Below are 21303 nucleotides of genomic sequence, written 5' to 3' on the forward strand. Positions count from 1 at the left end.
AAATTGAAGGCAGCAAAGGAATTTGCTCCCATCTGAAACACACTCTAAGGAGGTTACCTGCTGCAGAGATGTGCTGGGAGTCATGAATGCATCTGGAGTCATGAGCTTGGGTTTTGTGTCATTGGAAGGGGAGAGGAAATCCACGGGAACAGATAGCTCTGAAATGCGGCGCAAGTCAGGCTGTGAGCCATGCACGGATCCCTTCTCTGATCCAAGCCCTTCTGCGCCCAGGTCAGCAAGGTGATCTGGGAATGCTTCAAAACACACCAGACAGTTTAAAAGCAACTTGTACAGAGAGAGAAAACAGACATTTAAAACCACACAGCCTCCTTCGACCAGCCACTCAGTTAAATTAATATTAACACACACAGGTTGGGGAGGGGTGGGGGTACAGATTGCAAGACAAACCAAAATCCCTTGCTATTCTCAGAGACTCGGCAGCAAAAGTCAGGGTCAGTCAAGATTTTGTCCAGAGGCAGAGAAACCTAGGCTACGCAAAGGTGCCTTATACCAGATCAGACTCTTTGTTCATATAGCCCAGTATGAACTACTCTGCCTGGCAGCAACTGAAAATGTCAGGGACTAAAACTAGTTATAAATAAATGTAATAAACAAGCCAGTACATCTTCTGATGTACTCTACCACTGAATTAAGGTCCCTTTCCTGAAATGAAGTACCACAATTGACAAAAGGATTGCCCACAGTCCAAAAATAACCCAGCAACTACAACAGACTTGGGATCCAGAATTCTCAAGCACTAGCAAGAATTTCCATTGTCAGCTTTGAGACATAGCAAACTTTCAAATTAGGGTACCTTGATATCAGATGGAATACTCAAATTAACAAGGAAACACAAACATTTTTTAGAACAGAGGACTCACCAAAATCCTCATGGGAGCCATGGGGAGGAATTGGAGCAGCTGTGTCTGGACTATGGAGAGGCTGGAATCTGATCTGCACATCCTGAAGGGCCCTGCAACATCCAGATAGATTGTTTTGGTTTACAAACTTGGCCTCGATAGGCAAACACCATGCTAAACAAGCAATGTTGCTTTGTGCAAAAGAAAACCAGTAGCAGACAGAGATTCTATTAAAACAGTGTACTCCGCTGTCACTTCTCATTTGCATCTGACACTTGTAGCTTGTTTGCTAAAGCTTCATGCACAGGTGCAATTGGGTCCCCACTGCTCCCCTGCACACGCATGCCTTGTGATCCTGCAATCCACAACATCCCCCATTAAAGAGATGTTCATAATCCCAACAACAAAATGTTTGCATTATCTGCACCTAATATTTGCATTGCATTCCAAGTGCAGAATGAGGGTTTATTTGGTACATAACTGGAATTATTTTGGTGAGAACCACTTGCATTATGATGTAACCCTTTGGTCACAAAGCCCAGGACTGCTGTTTTGGGAGCAGCAAGCAAAAGTTATCTCTGTTTGGAGGAAATGCATGAAAGATCACTCCAGGGCAGTTAAGAGGCAGTTAGTTACCTATGGTACCATCCCATCTTGTGGGTTGGCAAAAACTGAGCCTGTATTAAGTCAGTAAAGTCTTGTGACAAAATTAAAAGGCAGGCCTGGAGAACAGCTGTCCTACAAAATACTCACTTGGTGTGGACACAAAAGAGTTTGATAAGCACCCCCGCTGCTGATTCTACCGCTCCAGTACCTTGAGTACCTTCTAGGAAGAAGAAAAAAATGGATGAAATTTTATTTTTCTTTATAACAATATATATATACTGCTTGGTTGTAATAAAACTTCTAAGTGGTTTACAAGACATATTAAAATAATCAGTAAAAACAGAAACATTTTAAAATATTTTTAAAAAACATGTTTTCTTCCTGTTTAGCAGGTAAAGCCTCCTTGCTCACCTTCTGAGTAAAGTAGGATAAGGCTGCTCACAGTGTAAGAAAATGCTCAGGATGGCTGCTCTAGCACAAAAGTACAAGCCTTACCTGCTCTCAGGCAGAAGGAGCCAAGGGGGTATGTACCATTCTAACACTCAACACTTGAGAAGAAAGACTATGACAGAATTCCAGTATCCCACAAAACCATGGTTCGTGCTAACAGCAGTTTTAAAACAAACCATGGTGTGCTCCAAAGATACAATGAAACCATCATTTATACTGTGTGTTTTCTCGCCTACTTCCCGTGGAATCCCTGGGGTGCTGTCCCTTAAATGCTCTGCTTTGGCCTATTGCAAAAAACTGACAGTCATTAACAGTCATCAACAGGTTTACCATACCCACTGAGTCAATCACCCATCTCCTACTACCCTCCTGAGAAAAACCCCACCCCACCCTCCCACCATATATAAAGGTCTGGTGACTTCTGTTTCAGTGTATCTGAAGAAGTGTGCGTGCACACGAAAGCTTATACCAAGAACAAACTTAGTTGGTCTCCAAGGTGCTACTGGACAATTTTTTATTTTTTTAAATATATTTCGACTGCATCAGACCAACACGGCTACCTACCTGAATCTAGCATCATCTGTTGTTTGCTTCTGTTTTGGCATCTTTGCCTTACACTGTTGATATATTGGCATCAGATTAACAGCCGAAACCAAAGCAGTGGGCAAACTGTTAGCTAGGTGGCCACCGGGAACCCAAACTGAGAGCCACTCAAGTACTTCTGTTTCCATCCAATCAGGCATGGCAGACTCCCAAACCAACAATTCAGACTTCAGTCCAAATGGCAGGTTTCAAGTCAGCTTCAAACTATGGGTTTCACATTATAGTTTGTGGGCCAATGACCAATCATGATTTACAGGTTTGGACACCATGACAAACCAGTTAAACTTTGTAAACCATGGTTTTGTGTGACTAGAGAGGCAGAGCTTGCATAGCATTTGGAGAATCAAGCTAGCTACCAGAGAGACAGTCATCTTTCTCTTCCTTACTTTTGATGAGACACATCTTTTATCACTCACCTGCACTAAGGCCATCGGTCTCCTCTTCTGCTGGCAGGACCTCTGTGTGTCTCAGCCGGCAGCGGCTGACCACCTGGATGCCAAAACTCAGGACTGGATGGGTCAGCAGAAACTCTGAGATGGAGCTGAAATAAGCTTTGCCCTCCTCCTGGTTCTGCACAAGTTCCATCACATACAAGACCTAAGAGGAAAGCATCAGGTAGATGCTCTGTAGTAACATAAGCAATAAGGGGCTCTTGTACCAGGAAGGACACAAGTACACCTGCACCTTGGGCCATGGAACAGGCTAGGCACAATGGGAGAAGCCAACACACCGCCTCTCCGCAAACCCAGCATGAAAGTTGGTCAGCAGCACTGAACTAATTCTGGATTCACAGACTTTTCTGAAAACAAGAACTTTTAAAAGTTTACACCCACTAAAAGGAACCGAATGCTTTGCTTAATCAAACAGCTGCTCCTAGCCCCAAACATCTCTTTTATGTTAACAACAGACCCCACACTCCCAAGCCTAGCAGTATTGCAGGTGCCTTTTCCTCTTGCACCCAACCTCTCAACAGAACTTGCCTACCTTTCTCTGCACATCACTCAAAATCAGGTATTCAGCTGAGAGATCCAGGCAGGCCTTCAGACTAGGAAGGACACTCATGGAGCTGAATATATCCGGAGAAAACCTAAAAATGACACAGTGAAAACAGTTTCCCTCAGACGTCTACTAATAATCTTTCTCTTTAGCGACATGTTGTGTGCATTGCTGAAACCTGCCTTCTTAGGTACATAGAGAGCTGCCTTATACAGAATCAGACCACTGGTCCATCTAGTTCAGCAGGGTCTACTCCGACTCTCCAGAATTTCAACCAGAAGCATTCCCCAATCCTACCTAGAAACACCAGGGACGGAATCTTGGAACTTCTACATGCAAGACAGATGCTCTAACACAGAGCTAAATCGCTGGCAGGGGAACGAAGACTGTTAGTTGCCCTTCTCGGTTATCCTTCCACACATACACATTCATTACGGGCTCCTACCGTGCACAACTGATGACTAGGGCAATACTTACCGGACAGTCTGTAGGCAGGTCCATGATACAGTGCACCACATCTTCAGCTCTCGATTCTGTTCTGCTCCTGTGATGAGAAACCTCCAGAAGGGAACTCTGCAGAAATGAAAGGATGGATGAGAAGGAACGAGTGATGACTAGAAACGGCCATTTCGCTTGCTCCATAGCTTTATTAATTTGTTTGCTTTCACATTATTCCGGCCATGTGAGTGGGGAGTCGGGATGTGGCGAGATGTTAGCTGTGCTCTGTCACGTTCCCAACAGGCCATCTCTCCAAGTCCTCCACACATTCAGGCTCCACTTTTGCCATGGGATGCCTCCTCTATCTATGTAGGCTTCCTGTGCCATACAGAACTCTCAACACGCAGGGACCTAAATCATGTGGGGTGCCTATAGAAGTAGAAAAGGCTCCCCACTTCAAGACCTCAGCCAAAACCCATAGAAGTCAAGATAGCTACGAGCCCTCAGGAACATAATGAAGGTGGTGGGGCCAATGAGCACACCCCTACTTTCCTTCTCCAATTGTGTAGAGGGGTGAAAGTCTGAACAGAAAGCCTCTGAAAATTCTTAACTGGCAGATTTTCTCTCATTCAAGTTGATGCCTCTCCTCAAAAACAACTAGATACCAGACTCTCTTAACTGGCTGGTTCTCTTTGCTGAAACCAAAGCATTACAAGATTGTGGTACAGAGACTGGACCTACTGGACATGTAAATTGTACTCATGTGTGCATAGGGAATCCAGAAGCACACCATCAGCTGCTAGGAGCATTCACCCATTCTCCTGTGGGTCTGCTCCCCTGTCTTTTAACTTCTTGCAAGGAGGGGGAAGGAAGAGGAAAGAGGGGTTGTTCTTTCTGCGCGGCACATGGGTAGAACTGGCACTCAGCATCTGCTCCTCATTCCATGCTATTCTTGGGAATGAGGGGCAGGTAGGTAAGTATATCAACATTTTCTGGCACAGCAGCAGTGCTAAGTCATATTATGCCACACTCTGCTCTTACTGCAAACACAGGGGGAGTTCGTTTTCCAGTAACTTGTTCCCTATAATTTACACAATCTTAAAAAGAGTACAGAACTCAGGAACCTTAATAAAGCTTAAGGATCAACAGGCAGCCAGAACTGATGCCAAATTTGAAGCCAGAGACTAGATTCCCAGTTCATGGCAGGCTCATAGACACTCCCGCCACAAGTGTTTAAGAAATGAGGGTAACACTACAAGGCATGCCTATGTTGCATCCCACAATGCTTCTGAAATAATATTTAAGTTAAATTTACAGACATAAAGGCTCCTCCCTTGCCAGCACTTACACCTGGAGGAATAGAGGAACTAGACTAGAAAGTTGTAAATGACTGATCTGTAGGGTCCTGTTACTTTATTATAGCAATGAATCTTTGTGGGGTAAATACAGAGCAAATGTATTTATTTTTCCATACAGTCCTGCTTCCCACCGGAAATGGGACATCCTTAGCAAAAAAAACAAAACAAAAACAGAATCATGTCTTACTCTGGATCTTGTTTTTTATGGTTGTCACAGAACAGCAAGCAGGAGAGAGGTCTCCCATCATGAGGCTTCCATTCATGCAGGCACCTAGGTAGGAAATCAAAGAAATGATGACTGCAAAGAAATCATAACTGCAGGTGTGAAATGGCTCCTTTAGGCAGCAATTTGCTCTCAAGAATCCAAACATTATTTACATGTGGACAGTCAGACAATAGAGCACAAGAACTTTAATAAAGCTTGGAGGTCAGATGCTTTGGACTACAATTTCAGTCAGTATGGTCAGTATGGGAAAGAGGATGATGTGAGTTGCAACCCAAAATATCTGGAGAGCACCAGGAATATTGTTGTAGAACAACTAAGTCATGCCAAATTAAGACTATATTTGGAGCAAGGGACTGGGCATGTAAGTAGGCTTGAGGCACACCAAATCAAGAGACACTGAGTTTCTGAAGTTACCTTGGTTCATCCTGTCCTTCTATGTAAATCTGCCAGAATTTGACAAAGCCATCATGACTTGCGGTAGCCAAGACAGTTCCATCTGGGGAAAGGGCTCCCTCACTCAGACGCTAGACAGAGACAGGGGGGGGGGGGGAATCAGCTTTCACTCAGCAATACAACTTCAATGAAATACAAAGCAATGACCTGGTTTGCACCCAATGCTAAGATGTGGTTTATTTAGCTTAAATGTGCTTGCTTGTATGCCGGAACCCAACCTGGTCAACTGTGGTTTGTTTGTGGCCAAGAAACCAGAATACTGTATGTAATCATGGTTTAAAACTGGCTTATGAATCGTGGCTTGCAATAACCATGGCTTCTTATTACACCTGAACTTAATCCTGGTTTGTTTTGGTACCCCACCCCAGACCATGACCCAGCTACAGATGCACAAGTGTTTAGAAAATGCAACCAATGTAAGGTGAAATAAGCTGTGGTCACTTTGCTCATCTGTCATCCTGGTTTGTTCAACAAAGCAAAGTTATGAGTTAGTGTTACATGTGAAAAAAACCAACATGGTTGTGATATACATGCGAATCACATTAATAACCTGATGTTTCTTTCCTTCTTTCTTTTTATAAAGTGAATGCTTATCAACTTTTATATCAGCAGCAGCACATATTGCCAATTTGAGCCAAAGTACTTTCGATTTCCCGGGTGTTCAGTATGTTAAGTTGATAAAAAATTAAGACATTTGGGGGAATATATGTTACAGTACTTTTTCATTCTGTATTCTCCAGGTGACAGCCTCCATCACCATCTTGTGCTCAGCTGCCATCAATGCACTGACTCCCTCTGGCTCTGACTATTTTAACTTCTCCCACTACCTCATGCATCTTTGGATCAGTGAAGTGTCAAGCACCTTTCCATTCACAGCAGGACTCTTACCCAGTCATGCTCTCAAACATCACGCTGTGCCCTCTCACCTCACTTCCCATTTTAAAGAGGCTTCTTTTGTCCCCAGTGCTGTTAAAGCAAGACATAAAGCTGTGCCATACAAAGAGCCCCCTTAAGAAGAGGCTGGAAGTTTTCCACCCATACCCTTAACAAGAGTGCTTTGAGGAGGAGGGAAAAACTGTCACAAAACCACACAATGGAAAGGTGAAAAAGATGCCATTTTTACTTGTCCAGTCATAAAGGCCTGTTCTTTGCCATATGGGAAAAGCAGGAACTCAGCAACAGTCTAATAAGCCCCAGCAAACATGTCTATGATCAGGGATGATAGGAGTAGTAGTTCAGCAAAATCTGCAGAGCCAAAGGTCCTCTGCTTCTGGTCTAATAGCTCACACACTCAGACCCTTTTGCCATTGATCCCATAAACCAAGTGGATAAAGCCACAGGCCTCTTCAGAATATTGAAAACTGTTGGATTAAGGAATTAAACATACGTAACAGATGGCTCAGCTCTGTAACGGGAGACAGACACCAATGACAGCAGCAGAACTCTTACCGTGCTGTGACCTTTTACCACAATAAAGCCTTCTTTGATGCTGGTCACTTCCACTGGCCATGAATTATGATTGGCTCGGATTATATCAAGATCCCAAACCTCTGCCTGCAAAACAAAGAGAAGAAGGAAGCACATCAACTGCATACTGAAGCTCTGCCAGGAGTGAATATAAAAGTCACCTGCCATTCCAGTTACCACCTCGCTCTGCATTCACTATCTTCCCATGAACTCTGCACCATCTCCTGTGTTTATTCCTCACAAGTACCACACCCAAAAATAGCACAACACAACCACACTTGCCAGACTTACTTAAATAAAAGCAGAGGCTGACTTGATAAACTTGTACCAGTTTACATGCTGTGAGGTGCTTTGTGCATGGATGTATAAGAACCTGGAAAATTGACCTAACCATGGGGCACATCTTTATAATTCCTTATCTACAACTTATTAGTACCTCAATACAAACAACCACCTTACAAAAGAAAAAAAATCAAAACTTACCCTATCCTCATGTAAGAGTGCCAGGGTCTGACTGCCTTCCTCACAGCTCTCCTCGTTCTCATCTGGGATGAAGGGACACCATATGATCCTCCGGGAACTGTTCAGAGGAGTCCCATCAGGTCGCTTGATGTTTACCAGGATCTCCTCTCTGATCACAAAGTTAAGGAACAGCTACAAATCACTTTCCTTTGTAGTATCAACTGCTTTGTGATTTATCCCAGATGTAGTAGAAACAAACACAGAGCCTGGCATAGTCGGCTTTGGGAAGGCAGTGTGAGGGCTGAGTGGGGGGTGGGGGCATCAGGTGTTGGTCTCACTCCACCCACTATGCAACAATGCAGTGTGTGGCCCGCAGGATCCGTTTTGAAGTACTTTGCGGCCCACTTGGTATGAAAAGTTGGGCCGCCCTCTGCTAGGTAGTAAACTAGGATTAAACCACAGCTTCCTGGTTTGGATGTAATGAGTAACTGTGATTTAAGCACAACAATAATAATAACAGTAATAATTTATTATTCTCATCTTAATGAGCTATAGTTTATTAAGCTACAATTGTTACTGCCGAAGGGGTCCTTTGACTCACAATACAAGGAGTCAGAGTCTTGTTTCCTGAGTGGATAACTTGCAAGAAGAAAATATGTATAATGCCTGGATGCTGGCTGGCAGAAATAAATACTAGTACATAAATACTAGTACATCTCTTTAAGGCAAGGATGGGGAAACTTTGGCCTTCCAGATTTTCTCAGTTGTCAACACCCATCAGCCCCAGGCACCATGGTCAGTGGCTAAGAATGACAATATCCGGAAGGTCACAGGTTCCCTGCCTAAGATACAGAAATAAACAGTGCCCACTTCCTATCTTGTAGTTACAAAGTTGCCTCAGTATCTAACAACACTGCAGCTATTTCCTACGAAGGACAGTACTGAGAGATAAGATACTGGATTTTTCCATTCTCCATGGCCAGGCGCCAGACAAAGAGGTTGCCAGCTTCATCCAGGCAAGCGAGCTGGTTGGAGTTGAGGTGAGCAAAAGCCAGGTCTGCCACTCCACCTGTGAAGCCCTTCAGCAGGGTTCGTTCTGCCGTGCTAACGCTCAGGACCCGAACCATTGCAGAGCCATTGCTGGCACCTGTCAAAGAACAGCAACAAGAATATGACAGTTAAGATGGCTTAGGCAATGCCAGTGCACTCTCTACAGCTGTGGGGAAATCAAGGGGACCTCAGCCCAACACAAGGCCGCTGCAAGAAACCTAGCCTAGCCAAAAGAACCAAGTTGATGGAGAGATGCCTCACCTCTAATGGCATATGCCAGGTAGGCATTTGACACAGCAATCAGGTTACCATAGTAATATTTCTGCTCCCAGTCATACCTGGCCACTGGCTGGATTTTTACCTGGAGGGCAAAAAGAAAAACAAAGACCAGCTGAAGTGTGGAAATAAATTCAACATTTGCCAAAATAGGGACAAGGCATCCATCGCTGAACATAAAACTGTAATATCATCTATATATGCTGAGGAGAGAGGAAACAGCCAACACCTAGTTCAGGAGTCCCCAATCCTGTTCCCTTCTTCAGCAGATGCTGGGGACTGAACTGGAGACCTTCTGCATGGAAAGTATGTGCTCTATGTGGCACTATGTCAACGAGTCTTTAGGGACCTTTGGGCTCTTACACCATAATCCTTCTTCCCAGGTACCACAATTCCCACTGCCCTCTCTGGTTTGCAGAAACTGTTTCAGATGAAATTGCAAGCTACAGTTTGTCATAAACCAGGAGAAGGCAGGGAGGGAATCATGGCATGTGAAAAGAAGGTGAATGGAAAGGAACTCAGGGATGTGGGAATTCTTAAGGACTTTTTCATATATCAACAAGTGGTTAAAGGCTACAACTGAACCAGCCCAAGACAGCAGTTTGAAGCTAGTGCCTCAATCCCCAACCTCACACAACCATTTTCTTGTGAACAAAGGCTTCCCATGGCACTTGGTTTCCCCAGGCCTATCACCACTGAACGTTAGGGGGAATGCTAATAAGCACAGAAAACAGGCTATTCCAAGGCTGAGGCATGAATGCCTGCTTTTAAAAAAAGTCTAGGAGAAGCACCACAATACTCAATCCACCCATCCATCTTATTATGCTCTTCAGCCTCATTCACCAGCAATCCAGGCACTGACTCCTTAAATCAGGGATGAGGAACCAGGTCTCCAGATGTTGGACTCCATCTCCCATCAGCTCCATTCAGCATGGCCAATGGTAAGAGATGGTGAGAGTTGTAGTCCCATGACATCTGGAAGATCTCAGGTTCCCCATCCCTGCTTTACACGCTTGAAAAGATGGCAAGTGCTGCCCCAACTGGTTTTGTACATTGTCCAGATGAATCTTTCCCCTTTTACCTTGTTGCTCCCTCTAGCTTTACTGGTGATGCTAGAGTCACTGCTGGCTACTATCTCAACATCTTTAGCGGTTATCACCATACAGGTAGAGCTATCATCTCCAGAGAGGCAGCTAAAAGAAAAGGAGAAGAAGTAGTCAAAACAAAAGGCCTCAAGGACAAACAGCTTTTGTTACGGAGAGCTAGGGAAAAGTTAGGGATAAGACTACTGAAGGCCCCCAATTAAAACAAACATGCCTGTTACTATGAAGTAGCAATTTTACCACTTGTCTTTCCTGCTGCAAATGATCTTGCATGGACAAATGAGTGTTTTACTGGAAGCAACACAAGACAGAAAACAATGCAAACCACAAGTTGCAAACCTCAATCCCAGTCACTGTCAATGAAGCCTCCATCACTGTACAAAATGTATCCCCATTAAGCTATGTATGAATGTAGTCCCTCAACTGTGGAGACAACACACCATCTTAAATTTGAGTCTCTCTGGAACAGAAACTACAAACAATGTTGCACAACTGTAAAGCAGTAATCAAGAAAGCTGGAAGCCCAGTCTTTGTAGGAGCAATTACTGAGCTGAAATTTTTCAGCAGACCCATGACAAGCTCTCCACTTTCTCCCACCAAGATACCTACATGACTTGCTTCTCCTGAAGTGCTCCCAGAGAAACTGCTTGGGGTACTGACTTCGTCAAGGAAGCTCCATCTCCAGATGCTATGGGATCTGGCACCAGCAAACCATTCAGGTCTCCATTGTATGAAGTGGATGATCTCTGGTTTTCGTTGACTGAACCTAAATTGGAGGGGGGGGGACAGAGCCAATGTTCACATTTATGCAGCCATTTAAAGGGTCATGAAAGTTTCTGAACCATACAGTCTCCCTTTGATGGTCCCCTGTCCCAGATGAAAAGAACATAACATGGGAGAGTAGTTTCATTCAAAAGAAATGCCAAACTCTCTCTCTTTCTACTGAAATAGGAAACAAGAAGCCCATCAAGATAGTAATGTTCTAGAGAAGATATGAAAAACATTCTGTCCAAGGACAGAAAATCTGAATCGGTGGTTCTCCTCTACGATAAAAAGGCAAGTGTTTTGCTCAAGGAAAGACAGCTTGAGGATATAACGCAAATCTTGGCCTGACTGCACTGGCCGCCGATTAGTTTCTGGGCCCAATTCAAAGTGGTGGTTTTGACCTATAAAGCTTTAAACAGCTCAGGACCACAATACCTCAAGGACTGCCTCCCCATATGAGCCGATAATCATCATCTGCAATCATCATCTGAGGCCTTTCTTTGTGTGCCTCCTTCGTGAAAGGTCCAGAGCAGGGGTTAGCAAACTTTTTCAGCAGGGGGGCAGTCCACTGTCCATCACACCTTGTGGGGGGGCTGGACTATATATATATATATATATATTTAAATGAACAAATTCCTATGCCCAGCAAATAACCCAGAGCTGCATTTTACTCATGTAAAAACATGCTGATTTCCTGACTGTCCGTGAGCCAGATCCGGCCCCCGGGCCTTACTTTGCCTACCCATGGTCCAGAGTGTGCCAACACAGGAAGGGGATATTTCTGCAGTGGCTCCCTGTTGGTGGAATGCTCTCTCCAGGAAGACTTGCCTGGAGCCTGTGTTACATATCTTTAGGCACCCGGCAAAAATATATCCCTCTTCTCCCAGGCCTTTGGCTAATTAAACAAACTATTGCCTTTTAATCTGTGTGTTGGGGTTTGTTTTTTGGTATTGTTAGTATACTACATATTTTTGTGATTTTGTATTGTAAACCACCCTATGATCCTTGGATGAAGGGTGGTATAGAATTATTAATTATTATCATTAATCAATAAATGCATGATGGATGATGACATAACTACACACAAAGACTATTTTAGAATAGTCTTTGTGTGTAGTTTTAGAATCGCTATGAAAGCTCAATGGAGAGGTAGTTCCTCTAACCACTCTAGTTCAGTGAGAAGCCTCCATACTATGAGAATAGAGGAGAATGGAAGGGTGGGCAGGGAAAATGAAAACTGTGGCCTCCTTCTCTTCTGGTTTCCAAGTTTGGAAGTCATAACTGAGAAGGCTTGCCTTCTAGCTGTGCCTATCCTAATGAGCCGTAAGCATGGAGCCAGCAACACCACTTGATGACTAGGCTTCAACTGGGGAGGATTGTGTGGGGAAAGGTGGTCCCCAAACTCTTGATGAGGCTATATGATTTTGCCAGGACGCTTAAAAATCTCTGGATAACTGCAATTCCAGATGCTGACTTCTGTTTTTTCCTGAAGGCTAGAATAGACCTGGGAAGGGAGTTAGAAACAAACAGGCCGCGGAATTAGAGAAAAGACAAAAAACAACTTTTTAAGGCAGGTTTACCAGTAGCAAAACAGGACATATGGGACAGAACCTATTTCTACTGTTTCATGTGCTGTCAGAAGTTGGGGCTCAGCAATCCTGCTGGGTAGATGTTAGAAGGTCAAAATCAATGGCTTCAGCCATCTTGAGCCAGGGGATTATTGTGAAGAATCCAAAAACCCAGGGTCAGAGAAGTCAGCTGATGATCCTAGGTAAAATTCCTACCCAGTCCCCTTAACTGATGGCTAATGCTAGTTTCATACTAGAGTGCAGCATGGCTCAATGCCATAAAGTAACACCCGTGAGAAGAGGAAAGGTGGGTGGGTGGCATGTAGGCAGAGCACACAATGGTTAGTTCTGTACAGACAGTGAATGGACCACAGGGGGAAAGTTCCCTCTCTGCCCTCCTCAGGCCAAGTCCCCCCCCCCTTGCCAAGCCATAATCTTGAGGAAAGGCAGAGCTGGCCGTTGTCAGCTGCCTGCCTCACATACGATGTAAGTTCCACCCAACCAGAACCTTGTATGGCCTTGTATGAAAATGTACATGCCTATGGTCATAAGCTCAGGGGCAGAGCACATGCTTCGCATGTGAATGGTCCCAGGTTCAATTCCTTGCATCTTCAGGTAGGGCTGGGAAAGATTCTCAATTGAGGATCCTGCCTGAAGTCTGACTGGAAAGCAGCTGCCAATTTGGGTAGACTCAAAACTGAGTGAGATGGATCAATGCTCTGGCTTGGTAATAAGCAGTGAACAGCAGTGAACGATGTCTATATATTCCTATGCTGATCAGTGAATCACACAGAATACTAAGAACCAACTTTCGCTTTCATTTCACTTAGTTTCACATGGTTTCTTGTGGTTACAGGGACAGCTGAATAACAAAGATAACGCCTACTGGAGGAATCAAAATCCAGAGCAAGCTCAAGGAAAGGAAAGTAATAGTAGCAAAGGCATTTCCTATTTTCCACTAGAATAAAGAAATTGCCTACTGCAAATTGAGTTAATATCCATATCATTGCCCTCTACCCCCAGTAATTCTGCAATCAATCCACACTCTGCCCTGGGATATGTCAGTGATCTGAACATAGTAAGTCCTTCCTACAAATAATTAAGAGATTGGTGAATACTTTACAGCAGAGCCTTTGCTCAAAAGCTGAATATACATGCAGCACAGTAGGAACTAAACACCACCATTTAGCCCAACAGAGCTGGGTGAGGTTATGGCAGGAAATGTCAACAGGCACAGTACGCTGCTCACATGAAATGGTTACTGCTGCAAGCACCATGGAAACAGTATCTCACAAAAGACAAAAAGGGAGGGATCTGGCTGGCACAGGAGAAGTTCAGACAAAAATATAGGATGCATCCTGCACCTAAGTATACTGTATTAGTATTATAATATGTGCAGATAGGTATATCTTATTCATACTAGCCATTCAGCTGTTTTTACACCAATGGAGAAAGACAACATTGCCCCCATACACCAATGTTCTTGTTCATGACTTATGAGGCTAATGCAGTTTCCAAGGCAGAAATGTTGTGATTTCCTCCTCAAATAACGTACAGCACAGCATGCTAATTAGACACACTTTACTAAAGCAACAGGTGCATTCCAAACTATCCTTTTAAAGACAAACCTCTCCCATACTCTGCACTGCAGATATTTCCAAATTTATGAAGATTCCACAACTAGAAAGCTACTCACTCAACTTTGTCCATCACTTCATCCGCACATCATTCTTACCACAATACTAGCCAGGTAGACCACCTATCGGTGGGGAGATAGTGTCTCAGCAAGGGCACTATTTGATTTGGCTGCCTTGTCATGTCCAGCACTGGATACATCCTGGAGCACTGCCCAGACCTCCCTCTGGATAGGTAAGGAAGCTGCTCAGGCATGACTCTGGCATGAGCCACAGTCTTAACCCTACCTTCATCTTTGCCTTGTCTGGATTCAATCTCAAGTGTTTTGTTTATATCATCCACTTGCCTGTGGCCTCCTCACACTGTTCAGATCTGAGGCAGCCATTGCTGGAAACTTACGTAATGAACTAGAAACCTGGGTGTCACCTTCTTGTTAATTATGTCCAACTCCAAAGCCCTGATAATATTTCCCAGCACCTTCATGTAGTTGTTGAGAAACACAACTTGTGGAGTACCACAACTCACTGTGCCCCCTCCAAAAAAAATTCTGAATGCAGCTGGGTAGAAAAAAAACAAGACATAGGAGTGGGAGACCAGGCATACCAGATATATGTTCAGTATACAAAAATGTTATGATCTACAGCAGGAGTGGCTAACTCCTCATTTGGTAAGTCAGATAAGGCCACCATTTTTTTCAGGCCCTACAAGATCCTACCAAGTCGTAAAATAGGGTTTAGATCTGACAACACTATTGCTCACTCCTCCTTCCAACTTGAGAAATGTAGCAAAAGCAACTACTAATACAGAGAATTGCAACCGGAATATGACTACAAAAACAAAGAAACCAAAGAACGTACATTAAGGAAAGGTCAAGTCATCCAGTATTTGTTAAAGAGCCATAGAATAACAGTACTGAATCGCTAGTTGTTCATTCTCAGCGCCAGCTTGAGCGGCCTGGCCAACCACACCTTGCCTAGAGTGCCTTCACAAGCATCTGCAGATATATGACACCAGACTCTGGGCTGCAGGCTTAAGCTGCAGGGGGAAATGGCCTTTGAAAAAACAAGCAGTCAAAGTCAAACCAAGTGCCTGCTCCATTAAAGAAGGGGGCGGGGCAGAAGCAGAACATGAAGGGGGTGGGGTAGAAAGAGGCAGCCACGTTTGAAAGAAAGCTGAGCACCACACTCCACCAAAAAGAGCAGAAAGTACTGATGCAGGAGCCACAGTTGCAGAGGACCTTTTTAGTCAGATGGGACTTTTTGGCCCCAAACGGGAAGCCCCATCCTTGAGTTCTATTTACTCAGAAGTAGGTCTCCACTGTGCTCAAGGAGGCTCACTTCCAAACAAGTAGACGCAGGATTGCAACCCCCTACCGTACCCCGGCACAACCAGACAACAAATCCCATCATGCTCCGTTGGGTTTACTCCCAAATAAGCGTGTATATAGGATGGCGACCCCCTGGGCTCTTCTCCCGCCCGTCGCCTCCCGCTCTCCTGCCAGCGCCGTTGGCGCCTTCTCGCTCACGCGGGATGGGCTGAGCAAAGGGGAGCACCGCCGCCCGAGACCACGACCCTCATTTCAGCCGCTCACTCCCCAAAGGAGCTGCTTCCAAGGAACCCCCGCCTTCTTTTTAGGGTCCCGGCCCGAGAGCCTCACCGCTCGGCCGATCCAGCTTGAGGATGTCTCGGAGATGCTGGGTCGCGTCCTCGATATCGATGCTCGCGGAGGCCATTGGGCCCCGCCAAGTCCGCCAGCAGCACCACAGCTACCGCGGCTTCCACCGCCCGGGCAGGCCAAACCCCGCTTCTCCGCCCCCACTTCCGCTTCCGGTCCGGTCATTGCTTTCCTTCCCCCAGGCAAATGGTATCCAGACGTCCGGGTTCCGCCTCTCCCAGCAAAGAATAAATACAGATAGTGTACGAGGCAGGCAGAAGCGCGCAGCAAGGAGAACGAGGGCCGGGAAGAGGGGCCCCCTCGCACGTACAACCTGTGGCCTTTTAAACCGTGGGTAGCTGGGGGGTATTGTTTTTATATGTTCATTTATTATGTATGTTTGTATTTTTACTTTGGCCACCTCATGAGAAGACTCCCTGGAAAAGACCCTGATGTTGGGAAAGATGGAGGGCACAAGGAGAAGGTGACGACAGAGGACGAGATGGTTGGACAGTGTTCTCGAAGCTACCAGCATGAGTTTGACCAAACTGCGGGAGGCAGTGGAAGACAGGAGTGCCTGGCGTGCTCTGGTCCATGGGGTCACGAAGAGTGAGACACGACTAAACAATAACAACATTATGTATGTTTGTATTTTTATATTGTAAACCGCACTGTGATCCTCGGATAAAGGGCAGTATAGAATTTAAATAAACATAATAAATAAATAAAATTAGTCTGGGGTTCATTTTGGGCCCTAAAAAATAAAGATACATAGAGAAAGGCGGAACAGTTCTCTGCAGCAGGAGAGGCTACAGCTTGAGCTGCAGACATACATATCCTGGACGTTAAGCCCCAAATGAATACACAACGTCACTTCCAAGTAGCATGTTAGGTGGTGCTGCCAAATTATTATTTTTTAGCAGAATTTATACACTGCTTAACCTTAAAAACCACAGAGCTGTGTGTGTGTGTGTGTGTATGTAGGATCGCCCCAATGAGTGTCACTATGTTTGGGTCACAAAGTCCCAATGAATGTAATATTTGAGTGGAGTAGACCTGATGTGTTGACTCCAAAACCCCCAAACCATATGAAATAAAGATGGACGACACCACTTGCGGAAGCAAGTTGAGAGGCAGTGTCACCTAAGATACAAAGGGATTTTGCATTGCAATATCGTAGGATGCGCTTCTTACGATTCAGCGGTTTTTTAGTCCCCACTGTTTAGTTTTTTCTCTCTCTCTTAACTCACGCATATCCGTTTGTGTAGTGCGTGCGTACACACAGACAGACATGCTAGTCTAGAATAATCTGGCCATTCAACAGTTTTCCAGTTATGCAAAATCCTTATCAGAGAAAGAAGCACGTTGAAAATACTTACCGAGACAGGAAGATGATTTGCATACAAATGCAGGCATTTTCAGTCATTTCAAGCATATTAGGTCTGTTCCTTAAAAACACCCTGCATGTCAAGCAGACAAAGCTGTAGGGACAGCTTCTGTACCATAATTTTCAGCACTGCCTTTGTCTGTTGACTTTGGCCTGTTACACAGAACCTCTGTCAATTTAAAAATACACCAACCCTATTAATATAGAGAATAGCCTGTAGCATACAGAAAATGAAATACTGTCAGCAGCTGCTGTACATAAGTAACTTGTCCACTGTTCTTGATAAATTACTTGAATTTTTTTAACTTTATGGAATTAGAAGTAATTTCACCATCCCTCTCACTTCCTTAGTTTTGCATTAACATGTGCAATAACCTGTTAAACCCCTCCCCCAACCCACAAGACATATTAAGGCAAGTTCTGCACAAAGCAGTGAAAATAATCTCTTTTATATTTCCCAACATTGTTGTTTTAAGGTTCCATATCAGGCTTGTTTGACCTAGAACATCTGCTTTGCATGCATTAGACCTTAGGATCAATCCTTTGCATATTTAGGTAAAAGGCTCTTGGGTAGTAAAACCTGGAAAACCTCCTATCCCAGCCTGGAAGAATTGCTGCCAATCAGAATAGAGGCAATGCTAGAAGCTTCTTATCCACATACTAAATTATTCTGTCAAGAACAGCAACTTTCCTTTATCCCTACCCACCTCTACAAGGAAAATTACACTAGATTTCTAAATGGAAAAGCTTTCCCGGGATACCAAGCCTAGAAATGCACTAGTGTTGCTCCTGTTCCCCAAATCCACAAACCACATCTAAGGTGGTAGTACCTTTCAGGCTGTGCCTCCACTAACCTTTGGCTTGTTCTGGTTCAAAACCTTTGCAACATCATTGCAACAGACAATTCACAACCAGAAATAATGCCCGTGTTATTTTCTTTCCTCCTCAGTCCCTTTCCCTTGAATGTCATGCATTTTAGATTATAAGCCTGAAGGGAAGGACTGTCTTATGATTGACATTTGTAAGCCTTTTTGGCAGCCCTTTTTGGCTGAAGAGATACATATTTTAAATAAAATAATTTTTATAACACATGATGAATACATACATGGACCGCAAAGGATTGCATAGGATGATGTAGTTATCCCCATATTGTGCACTGCAGTGTACATAACATGAAAATTTGCCTTAATAACCTATAGAGGCAAGTATGCGTGCCTTACATTTCATGTATTGTTATCTGTAGACTGCACATCAATAACAAAACAGAAAGTTTACCCTTCACCAGCTTATTGCCTTCTTATCAGCCCCAGCCAGCATCACCGATGATGCGAGTTGCAGTCCAGGGAAATGGAGGGCACTATGTTGGGAAAAGCTATTCTACAAGTAGGCATGTTATCACACATTTTGTTCTTTCAGAATTCACTAAGTGGTCAGGATAACTATTCTCTTTGGGGCTGATCATCAAGTCCTCTCCAGGGTGGGTGGGGCATGGGAAATTACATGGGAAGGAAAAGGGGCTGCCACTATTAAACAAATGGTGACAATATTAGGCTTGTTCACATAAAGTGCTGTCCCTTCCCTTTTATCACTAGATAACAGGGAAATTGGCCACCAGATTATTATTTCAGAGATGAGAGATGTCCTAACACAACAATCTAAACAGGTGAGTTATGCTGGCCCCCTATTCTTATGCTGCCTCATGAAGCAAGACAGCACACACTTCCTCACTCTTTTTCTGGTTTCTAAAGCAACAGTATTTGTTAAAGAGCCTTTATTTAAACATTTGCTGCTGGTACAATCTTAATAAGTCAAGATTATACAGTAGATATGGTATAGGTAGGTAGTGCTGTTCTGCAATTGAAATTCTGCATTTCTACAAATAGTGTTTTTCTCCCCATGTACATCAAGCATCTGCTATAAAGCAGTATGTAAGCTGCTGCAGTTTTTGGAACATGATGTTTCTACAGTCAACTGATGACAAGTTTTGTATAGAAGCGAATTCTCAGTGCCTTCTTTTGTATACCCCTCACAAAAAGGAGAACCCCACCACAATATTGACTGGATCCAAACCCTGCTGGCCTAGAACTGCAAAAATACACTTATGGAGCATGTGGCAAGCCATGGTATGTGGCTGATGGGCTGTGCTTTGGTAGTTGCACAGGTCTGCTCTATGTATTGCCCCAAAGCAAAGTAGCACTTAGCAGTTTTATGAAAGAATTTACAGTGTTTTCAGAATGAGCAGTTTAACAGCTTTCATCTCCTTACACATAATCTAGAATCCTAGATCAGGCTTTCTATCATATACCTTCTTGTAGCAGTTTATAATATCCTAAGGATGTTTTCTGCTCTGATAACAAATGATTACAAGGCAGTTTCCATTAAGGGATGATAGGAAGGATGGATTTCTCCTTCAAATTGGGTTGGAGAACACAGCTTTTTATTGTCCTTCTGAGCAGTCTCTATCTACTGACTTTAACATTTTCTCAAAGGGCAAGCCAATTTTTAATAAAATGCCATAAGCTAATGTTGTGAAGGTGACACAAGATATTGGGAAACAGTCACTCTTCTCTTATGGATGATAATAAACATTCCTCATTAACTTGGCCAGAGTAATGCCCCCCTTCCAACAAAATGTTGCCTGTGAAAGACATTCTCATGAAGTTTTATAAGGCATTTTATTTTCATATGGCTACTAAGCAAAGCTCTCACCAAGACTTATACAACATCCAACTCAAAACATGGTACCCTATGATGACCTCACCCAAAGATTTTCATCTGGTGTGCTAAATTTAAAATGAGGCTATCTGGGATTGTCTCATCTTATTTAGATACAGAGACAACCGTTTCCGACCATCAACATGGCAGTGGAAGCAATAGTTGCCCGATCACCTGATTTGAAGGGGGAAGTTCGAAGAAGAAGAAGAAGAAGAAGAAGAGTTTGGATTTGATATCCTGCCTTTCACTCCCCTTCAGGAGTCTCAAAGCAGCTAACATTCTCCTTTCCCTTCCTCCCCCACAACAAACACTCTGTGAGGTGAGTGGGGCTGAGAGACTTCACAGAAGTGTGACTGGCCCAAGGTCACCCAGCAGCTGCATGTGGAGGAGCGGAGACACGAACCCGGTTTCCCAGATTACGTGACTACCGCTCTTAACCACTACACCACACTGGCTCGAAGTTCTACACATCATTGGGACTTCTGCAAACTAAACCTGTACACATGCATTAAGACATGGATGCCAGCCTAAGCCCTCTTCCTCAAGCACATTTTAAATTCATGTAACTGGCTAATGTTAACCAAAATCCTTGCAATGAAGTGATGTCTATGGAACTACACCTCAAGGACCGTAAGCGGCAGCTGTAATCGCCCCAAAAGCATTGGCTTGCCGGGGACAGTGACAGTCCCTTTAGATCACTTCTGTGTAGGAAAATGAAAGCACAAAAAGAGTCGGTGAAGTAGAACGATCAGAACAAGGAATCCAAACCCTAACATCCAGAGCGAAGCTGAAAGGGACTTTTGTAAACCATCCAGCGGGGATTGGAAATGTACCTTTATTTCAGGATATGCTTGGAAATGCATACCTTCCTTGCCTTGGTTTTTATATTGATTTGATGCCAACTACAGCCACCTCTCAGTAGATGTGATAGCAAATCCATCTCTTCAAGAGATCTTTTTCCATAGTTGAGAAAAACACACTCACTGTTCCTCCTACTCATTGGCATATGAAACTAAACAAGTATCAGGTCAAGTGCCCAGCACAATTTGGAAATAGCTCAGTTAAACTTTAGGAAAGGCCCATGGATGAAAGTCTGCTCACCTCATACTAAGCTCATTAATAAAAATCCTATAAGGACCTGGCCATTTTGAAAATTTGTGTTGTCTCCATCGCTATGTTGTTGCAGCAAATCAGCAAAGAAAACGTATTTGGAATTTTCTTAGCAGTTTAG

General features: G+C 43.9%; 1 protein-coding gene across 2 annotated transcripts in view; it reads right to left on the minus strand.

Moving 5' to 3' along the window:
• EDC4 (enhancer of mRNA decapping 4) overlaps positions 1 to 16142 on the minus strand; it is a 31910-nt gene extending 15768 nt beyond the window's left edge. The window contains exons 1-15 of one of the 2 annotated variants that reach the window (XM_082229281.1): positions 15974 to 16142; positions 10958 to 11114; positions 10327 to 10438; positions 9231 to 9330; positions 8877 to 9066; positions 7941 to 8088; positions 7440 to 7544; positions 5952 to 6061; positions 5499 to 5582; positions 3993 to 4088; positions 3504 to 3606; positions 2936 to 3116; positions 1614 to 1683; positions 882 to 973; positions 58 to 254 (exon numbers count right to left, since the gene is read on the minus strand). In XM_082229281.1, coding sequence (XP_082085407.1) covers positions 58 to 254; positions 882 to 973; positions 1614 to 1683; positions 2936 to 3116; positions 3504 to 3606; positions 3993 to 4088; positions 5499 to 5582; positions 5952 to 6061; positions 7440 to 7544; positions 7941 to 8088; positions 8877 to 9066; positions 9231 to 9330; positions 10327 to 10438; positions 10958 to 11114; positions 15974 to 16049 — 1821 coding nt within the window. In that variant the 5' untranslated portion in view covers positions 16050 to 16142. Of the gene's footprint in view, positions 1 to 57; positions 255 to 881; positions 974 to 1613; positions 1687 to 2935; positions 3117 to 3503; positions 3607 to 3992; positions 4089 to 5498; positions 5583 to 5951; positions 6062 to 7439; positions 7545 to 7940; positions 8089 to 8876; positions 9067 to 9230; positions 9331 to 10326; positions 10439 to 10957; positions 11115 to 15973 lie in introns of both variants that reach the window. The other variant, XM_082229280.1, reaches the window with a different exon arrangement.
• Positions 16143 to 21303: the final 5161 nt, after the last annotated feature.

The sequence above is a fragment of the Podarcis vaucheri genome (assembly GCF_965113315.1).
Source record: "Podarcis vaucheri genome assembly, chromosome: 7".
In the NCBI taxonomy this organism is placed as follows: Eukaryota; Metazoa; Chordata; class Lepidosauria; order Squamata; family Lacertidae; genus Podarcis; species Podarcis vaucheri.